Consider the following 9,079-nt stretch of genomic DNA (forward strand, 5'->3'; position numbering starts at 1 on the left):
GTGTGTGTGTGTGTGTGTGTGTGTGTGTGTTGATTAGAATTGTGTTTCAGAAAGATCGTTCCGGCTTCAGGGAGGCAAATGGACTGGGGGACACAGTACATGTAGGGAGACAGCAGATGTCACCTGTGCATTCACCCAGGACTTCTGGCACTCCGCTCTCAGGTACATGGAGTGTCTGCACTTCTTTTCTGAAAGGAAGCCAGAGACTGGCCTGGTCCAGTGAACCAGGAGTGGATCCCTTCTGGGTGAAGCTTTAAAAGCTAAAGAGAGATCTGCCCCATTCCTTCCCCTCAGCTGGGGTGACAGTGGAGGCATGTGTCAGGACAAAGCCTCTACCAGACTGTGTCCCTCCCTGAACCGTCACCATGCACAGCACCTCCTGCCAATTTGCATGAGACATAAAGCACGAGCAAGAAATAAACCTCAGTGGTGTTAATGGAGATGATGGGGTTGGCTGTTATTGTGCATAACCCAGACAGTCCTGACTGGTACACAGGAGCCCATGGCATATGTCCAAATGAGAGATGACAACAGCCTGGACCAGAGTGGTGGAGGATGAGAGGGCAGAGCTGGATGGATCTGAGAGATATTCAGGGGAAAACTGGCAGGGGTTGTGATGGTTTGTTTAGCAGGAATGAAGGATGCCCCTGCAGCAATCATCCTTCCTTTTTTAGGGGTATGCTCGCTCAGACTTTTTCAGGAACTCACAGATTCTTTGAGCTAAAATTTCCATCCTATCTTTATATCCAGGGTCAGGGCCTCAGTGCTGACTTGCTTCAAATCCACCAGAGACCTTGGTGACCTGGGTCATTGCTTCACTGAGGAACGGCCTTGTCATAAAGGTAAAAGTCGAAGCCGCAGCTGCTGCAGTTGACTGATGATCCTACTGTGTTGTGCTAGGGCTTTCCAAACAGCACCCAGTTTAACACAGATGGGGCAACTGAGGCTCAGAGAACTTGAAGATCTTCCCAAGCTAGGAGGTGGCAGAGTCGGGCTCCCTTGCTGGAAACCCATTACTGAAAATCCCTAATGCTGCCTCATTTGAGGCAGACAAACTCCTCAGTGAAGGAAGCTGGAGGCTGGAAATCAAGGCTGTGCGTTCGAGGGGCTGCACGTTCCTCTCTGAGCGGAGGATGGGGAGTGGGGGTGTCCAAGCCTTCCAGCTGCTCCCTGCACGACAGTCACCCTCACGGAAGTGTTTGGGCGTTGGCAGTGTTCTGGACCCCTCTCAAGTCCACACGTCACCAGTGCTCCTGCATAAACATCAGGGGGCTGAGTTCTGTTCTTGGCTGCGTACACATGGGCATCGGCTCCAGGCTCCCACGGATTCCAGGGAAACCGGACTGTGGGGTGTGGATGCCTTGGTGAGTTTTCCCTTGACGCTCATGGGATTCAGAGTTGCAAGGTTCCCACCCAAGCAGAAACAAATGCCGCCTTCACAAAAGTCACCGGAGCGACAGTGACATATTTTCACTTGCTGTTAGTTCTCTGTTTTTTTTCTTCATTTGTCTTGGCAGAGGATGGTAAGAAATAACAGTACCCCAGCCAAAGTCTTTATGCTATGTTTGTGATTGGAGAGCTCAGACTTTAGAGTCAGGCAGACCTGGGTTCATGTGCCAGCTTCTCCGTGGACTTGCTCTGTAACTTTGAACAAGTTACTTAGCATCTCTCAGCCTCAGTTTTGTCATCTCGAAAATGGGTTAACAGTGATAACCTCACAGGGCTGTTGGGATAATTAAGGGACATGCTGTATGTAAAACATGCATTCTAGTGCCTGGCACATAGTAAGTGCTCAAAAAACGGTATTTATTGTTATTCAGTATTTTTGGTCTAGTGTTTTGAAGCATCCTGCTACAAGATTGCATACATTTAAATCTGTATCCATAACATATCAGAGCTGAAGGGCATTGAGTAATAACTGCAGTTACGATCAAACTATTTAAAGCATTAATATAGATGAAATCTTATGTGGAAGCCAAATATACGAGTATAAAACAGTTAAAAATGGGACTGCTCTGATTGATGTGGAGGTGTGGTCCCAGGGTTCCTCAGAACAAGGCAGGAAAACCATAGATTAAGGGAGTTGAATGACTTGTCCATGGTGAGCGAGTGGGAGAGAAGATTCAAACCCCAGTTCTGTCGTGCAGCTGTGGCAAACCCTCTGGGCTTCCTGTCTTCAGTCTGTGAAGGGACAGCGACCGTACCTGCCTGGCAGTGTGGAGAAACTGAAATCCGAGTACGGATGGGCTAACAAGTGTGTCTTCCCACAGCTGGTTGCTCTTGGAGAGGAGAAAGCAGAGGTGGACAAACTAAACTGGGTTGTGATGATAGCAGGCAGACCCCAAAGGGACCTCACGTTGCTCTGCCCAGCTGGCAGTGTCCTCGCCGTACACCTGGTGGCCACAACACTTCATTCCCTGGGCTCTGGGCAACAGGGCAGCTACCAGCCAAGCCTCTGAATGTGCCCTTTCATTCACACATCCCACTTTCCTCGTGGGGCTTCATTCCTCTCTGTGATAGGTATCCTCACCACACCTGGGGAGACACTAATGCCCTTTTCTGCCCTTGAGCATCTCATACTTAACCTCCCCTCACGTTCCACTGCCTGCAAGCCTGCTCCTCCCCTGGCTTTCCCTCTCTGATGGGGCATGTAACTGCCTGGCGGCCCAAGGCAGAAACATGGACATGGGGTTCATCCTGTCCTTTCCTCTGTTATATCCAATGGGAAGGCAGGTCTTACGAACTCTACACTGGACTATCTCTTGATAAAGTCTATCCTAAACACCCCGTTTCTTCATCCTTTTAGGGCCTCCACATCTCCTGCCAGGACTCCTAGTTCCAACCCCAGACAGTCTCCTGCCTCAGCCTGCCTCCTGCTCTCCTAGAGCTTCTATCTAGTGGGGGAAATGATCATTTGCAAGCAACTAGCCAAATACATGCAGTAATCACAGACTGTGATAAGCAACATGGATGAAGAAAAGAGTGCTGTAAATGCACATGACGGTGGAAGCTGGGCTCTGCTAGCTCCCTTGGGAGGGGAACCCTCTCTTTGAGGAGGTGACTTTTAAGGCTGAGACCTGCGGGAAGAGAAGGAGCTGGCCACTTGCTGGGCAAGGTGGTGGGAGTCATTCCAGGTGGAAGAAACAGCCTCTGCCCAGGCTGTGAGATAGGAAAAGAGGAGACATATGTACGAGTGGAGGCTTGCGGCCGAGCAGGGTGAGGAGGGAGGAGAATGGGTGGGTGGGGCTGGGTTAGAGGGGTTCGGAGAAGCTGGAACTCGGTGGGTCCTCCAGGTCATGGTTGGGAATTTGAATTTTTTTCTAAAGGCAACAGGAACCACTGATACTTTCAGTGGCTTAGTTCCCTGATCTGATTTGCATTTTAAAAGATCACTCTGGCTGCTTGCTGTGTGGAGCAGGTACTGGAGTGGCGTGAGGTGGGATAAGGAGGAGGCTATTCAATAAATCAAGCAGGATACCACCGGCTTCTGAGCCAAGGCAGGGGCTGGGGAGAGAGTCTGGGGCTCTTTGGGAGGGAGAATTCCCAGCACTTGGTGATTACTGTGGGGTGAATCTCAAGGAGATCTTCCCACTCAACTAAGAACACTTTGAAGACAAAGATTAAGTTTTCTTTTTTTCTCTGTATCTGCAGGACCTAGCACAGGCCTGGCACTGAGAGCCAAAATGTTAGCTGCTTGCATAAATGATGTCAGATTTTAGTTTAGGCTTGTATGCCTATAATCTATTCCCAACACTCACCCACGGTCACCAAGCATAGGGGCAAGGAGCTGATACTTCCTTGTCTCAATCGAGTCATAATTACGAAGCCTCTTCCACCTCATTTCAGCTCTAGGGACATCTGGGGTGGGGAGATGACCACTTCACACAGTCAATCCTGGGGCTCCACACCTGCCAGGCTGAGCCTGGTCTGGAAATCATGGTGCAAACATTTCGCAGTCTGAGTTGTTGGCACCATGCATACGCCGGTGTCCCAGGGTTCTGTGTCTGAGGGATGCTGCTTTTACAGAGACCTTACTCTCCTACATTCAGGTTTGCAGTTTTCTGTTTGGCTGAGAGGCTGAATGTGCTACACCTCCAGGAGAGTATGCTCTGTGGTGATGGCAGCAAAGCTGCAGAATGAGAAACCCAGAGAATGAGAGTCTCATTTCTGCCACTGCCTTGCTGAGTGGCCACTGATGAGACTGTTTCCTCATCTGTAAAACGGGCACACTCACAGCCTCAGGGCTACTGTTGATTTGAATCCCCCAGGCCAATCAGTAATGTGTCCTGTAAATGTGGACCTGGAGTGGGGCTTTGTCTTGTCTCCAGGGAAAGGCACCAGTTGGTGGACAACGGGCACTAAGTGGCCTCAGATTCTGGAGCTTCTGCCCACATCAGCTTCTGAGGTTATGGTTGCAATGATGTGTCTGTGTCCCTTCTGTTCTAAGTGAATCAGGAATCTGATGTCCACATTTTGACCTCTTCTGGCTGGGGGGAGATTGGGAGTGCTGGGGTTAGTTTGGCCATGTGCCCTACTGAGAAGCTGGGGCTGGAAGCTTTATTTCAGAGAGCTTGGAACGAGGGTGGGAAAAGCCAGTGTGGGTTGACTCCATGCCAAAGCAGGATATGGAACACCAAGGGCCAACTTCTAGGGAAGCTGAACCCAGGCCCTAAATCCATGGCACCCAGGCCTTTGGTGTGTGGGCTACAGGGTCAGGAGGAGAGGAGGTCAGGACTGACTAAGCAGGGCCCGGGCCAGGGAGGTGCCTTGCAGCTCTCGAGGGACACGGGGAGCACGGCTCTACCAGTCACCTTCATGAGGCCTTGGGATCCCCAGCCAGAGCTCCAGGACACTGGGGCTGTATCAGATGCAGTCAGACCAGTCTGGATGCAGCCAGATGAGACTGTATCATGTCAGGATGGGCCTGCAGCTCTGTGCCTGGGGTCCCAGAGCATCCTGAACATCCTGCTGTTAGAGCATCTTCACAGGGTGAGGTGCTCACCCTTCTCTGTGTTTACCTTCCCCAGGGACCCAGGGCCTGTGATGATCTGTTTCTTAGGCCCAGACACAGCATAGGGCACAGCGCCCAGCTGGTCTTCATGACATAAAATATGGAGTGAACACAGGACACACCAAGTCCAGTTCAATAAGCATTTCCTGGGCATCTACTATGTGCTTGGTCCCTGACCCTGTCCCTGTCTCTGGGGTTTCCCAGCGGAGACTTGGTTTCCATTCCTTCAGAAACCATCCCTGGCCCTTCAAAGAGGAAGCTGTCTTCTTGGACCTGAGTGAAAATGATGTCCTACTAAAACCAATTCTTCACTAGATACGGTCTAGTCCCATCAAACCGACAGCTTCCTTGAGGCCTCTTAACTCAGGCACTCCGTCACGTGCCCAGCAGGTTTCGAGTCAAGACTTCCTGTGGGCTCAACCCTGGTCACAGAATGGTCTAGAGCCATGTCTCTGTGACACACCAGGCTCTGTGGCTTATGCCACTGGGTACTCAAGTGAAAGAGAAACATGGAGCAGCTGGTGGGCCATCAATTTTACTCAAACATTTAGAAAGGAAAAAATTAAGAATTTTTGTACACATGTATAGGCCAAAGGAGCAGGATCTACTTTTCCACATGAGTCAAACTTGCTCTAGAGTCAATGGAATATACATATAAGGGTATGAGATGAAGCATAAGTCTTTAACCAAAGTTTGTGCCTGAGTGGACTCTCAACCTTATTCTGTCCTCTTGAGCCAGGAGGGCTACTCTTCTGAGCATACTTGAGGACCTCTGACTGGTGGTGCTCTGAAGAAATGGCTCTGAACATGTGTGCGTATCGTCAACTGATTTTGCACTCCTGTCCCTCCCATGATCTGCCACTAGCATGATTCACCTCTTTTCCTATCTCACAGCCTGGGCAGAGGCTGTTTCTTCCCTCTGGAAAAACTCCCACCACCTTGCCCACCTTGCCTGAGCCAAGGGTTGGATGATTTGGAATCAATGTAGGATCTCATTTTCAGGAATTCTTAGACACTGGGTGAATTCTAGGTTTGATTCTGCCACTGACTTACTCTGTGATATTGGGTAACTTCTTTCCCTTTTCTGGTCCTCAGTTTCTCTCTCTGTAAAATGGGGATGATGGGCTGTACAATCTCTGTTGTCCCTTTCAGTTTTAATATCCAGTGACTTAAATAACCCTTCCCAGGTGAGTATAACTCACATTCAACTAAGATTTATGTAGGTCCAACTAAAATATATCGCGAGTATTCTTTCACATATGTTATTTAATTTAGTGTTCTCAAAACCCTGGCAAGATCGGTGTTATTATCTCCATTTTGTATATTACAAAACGGAGGCTCAGAGAAGTTTAGCGTGTTAACTGAGGTCACATGGCCAGGAAGTCCTAGAGCTGGGATTCAGTCTGGGCCTGCCAGTCTTCATGTCCAGGGGCTGAGAACAGACCCTATGAGCCCACACCAACTTTGCTTTCCCACCTCTCTCTCCCTGACTGCCCAGGAGCTTGGCTCTGGACTCTGGTATAGGGGACTACAGGATGGAGGGGTTCTGGCTGGGGCTTGGGCTGCAGGCCACTGGTTGTACAGGTGGACTTGACTGGAGAGGGGCAGGTTATCAAGGGCCGAGAGAAGTCTCTGGCCCAGCCAGGGTGTGACTCTCCTGGGTGACACTCCAGGCTCCATTTGGACTTTAGCTTAAGGATCTATCTGACCTTTCCCATGCTTTGCTATCTGGGAGTCCCTGCCTGACGTGTGGCTTGTCACCCCCAGAGACTCACCCTCAAAATTTCATGTCCACACTTCCCAGTCCCCAGAAATCATCTCTGAACACCCATGGGCTGAGGGCAAGGAAGAAAGAAATATGCTGGAGAGATCGAGCTCAGATCTCTGTCTTGACAATTAGGAGGGAGATTTCAAGCCACGCTTTCATTTCCGCCAATTTGGTCACTACCGGTGAGCATGCAGCAATGGCTTTTGAGATCTCTGTTGTCTGCTCAGAACCTTGGGGTGGCCTCAACACCTGGTAGGATGACATTGGGCAAATGCATTTCTTTCTCTGGGTTTCAGTGTCCCCATCTAGGAAATAACCACCTGGCTGGGCGCCATGGATGCCAGTTCCCTCCCGCCGGTGACATTTTAGGATCCACTATCATTTACTTCACCTTCCCAGAGGCAGGGGGCCGGACCAGACACCTTTGGAGAGCGCATCGAGCTTAAAGGTTGTTCTCTCTCACCTTCTGGGTGTTCCCACTCGGCGGCTGCAGGTGCCTCTCCTCCCTCCACGCCAAAGGCGCACCCCAACCTGGCCCAGGCCCCGGGCGGATCCAGGCCCGGCCCTTTAGCCTTGCAGCAGGAAACGCTAGCGCAGCGCTATAGCCGCGACTGCGGCGGCGACGGCGCAGGGGGCGGGGGAGGAGAGAAGCGCCCACTTGTTCCGCTGTCTCCGCAGCAGTCCTGGCGCTAGCCCCGGAGCGTCCGAGCGGTTCTTGGAGCTCCTGGGTTTGTTGCACCGGCCAGGGGTCGGGCTGGGCACCCCACCACCGCTCGATGGCACTGAACCGACCCTGCGGCCCCGCGCCCGCCAACTCGGCGGAGCTAGCGCAGGCTGCTCCTCGCCCCCGTCTGCATGAGGCAGGGGTCGGCGGCGCTCCGACGCCTCCATCTCGCCCTTCCCATGCCTAAGCGCGGGGACTTAACCTCCTCAGTCTGGGGCAGACCACTGGGGCTATCAGGGCTGGGGGAAAGCAGGGTGGGAGCACCATTTTCGGCTGGACGTGGGTCCAGATTCATCGTCTCTGCTTGGCCTTTCGCACCCCATGGCCCTGCGCATCGCCGGGTCTCGGCCCCTCTGTCCCCGCCTCCCACGGGGCTCGCCGGGCGAAGAGCAGCCGCAGCCCACACCTACTACCCGCCCGCAGAGCCTGCCCTCTCTGCCGGCTGCAGGGTCACCCGCCCGGCTTGGGCCAAACTTCCCCTCCCGCTGAGGGCTCCGAGAGCGCGCCAGGTGCCTAGAGCAGAGGGACCAAAGTTCGGGCGCTATCGGCCGGCCGGAGGCCCTGAACCCCGGGGGCCGCGGCGGGGCGCGGGGAGGTCAGGACGCCGCGCTCGCCTCACCTGTTTCTCCAGCGGCTCCTTGGCTGAGAGCGTCGGCTTGGGGGAGGGCGCGCGGTCGCAGACGCAGCCCTCCAGCAGGTAGAGCCCCGAGGGCCGCGAGCTCGAGTCGCTCTCGAAGTAGAAGAGCAGGTTCTGCAGCAGCGCGAACCACTTGGTTTGCCATTTTGTGTTGTCCGAACTCCGCTTGCTCAGGTAGCCTTTGCGCGTGCCGTCTTTGCGCGCCAGCAGTCCCAGGGACGCAACGTGGCCATCGTTCAGCCGGATCCCCTTCTGCATGGTGCTCGGAGGCCAGCGAGACCCCACGCGCTTACATCTTCTCCGTGCGGCACCCAGCAGCCCCCCGTCCGTGCGCGCCGCGCGCTGCCTCTCTCTGGCGCTCGCTCCCTCCCTCTTCCCTCTCCCCTCCCCCCCGCAATATCTACACTCCGGGATCTGGCGCCGAGCCGCAGCTTCTTGAATCCAGATGTACCATTCCCCGCTGGAACCTCTTCTCTTCTCCGCAGAGTCCCGGGGCCCGGGAGATTCCGCCCGACCCTCCCCCGGCGGCGGGCAAACTGAGGGACAGACGATCTGCGCGCTGGCGAGGGGCAGGCGGAGTCATGTGACGCCGATCCCTCGAAGAGCCCGTCTCAGCAGCGCGGACAGGGACACACGCACGCAGCTCAGCCAAGGCGCAGAGCCGCGCGCAGGCTGCACCTTGGCGCCTCCTCCCCCTCCCCGGACACACACAAGCACGGGCACACGCACAAACCCTGTCCTCCCTCCCCTGGTCTCCCCTTCTCCCCTTCAGGTGTTAAAAAGCCAATCAGATCAAATTTCGTTTAACCCCGGGGCTCGCCATCCCGGGAGTTTGCGTCTTTGCGCCCCACCGCGGCGCACTGTTGACCTGGGGTTAAGTCCTAGTTGTCATTTTCTCCTCCAGGGGCTCCCCCCGGTACTTTATTTTTCTGATTCGAG

The 9,079-nt window shown here is 53.7% G+C and overlaps 1 protein-coding gene across 1 annotated transcript in view; it reads right to left on the reverse strand.

The window, feature by feature from the left end:
• The window catches only part of RASGRF1 (Ras protein-specific guanine nucleotide-releasing factor 1), a gene marked incomplete at its 3' end in the record, with an annotated part of 35,953 nt that extends 27,458 nt beyond the window's left edge, over positions 1-8,495 (reverse strand). The window contains exon 1 of the mRNA XM_008573565.1: positions 8,123-8,495. Within this exon, the coding sequence (XP_008571787.1) occupies positions 8,123-8,398 (276 nt within the window). The remainder of the gene's footprint in view (positions 1-8,122) is intronic.
• Between the last annotated feature and the right edge of the window lie 584 nt (positions 8,496-9,079).

The sequence above is a fragment of the Galeopterus variegatus genome, unplaced genomic scaffold (assembly GCF_000696425.1).
Source record: "Galeopterus variegatus unplaced genomic scaffold, G_variegatus-3.0.2 Scaffold934, whole genome shotgun sequence".
Taxonomy (NCBI): Eukaryota; Metazoa; Chordata; class Mammalia; order Dermoptera; family Cynocephalidae; genus Galeopterus; species Galeopterus variegatus.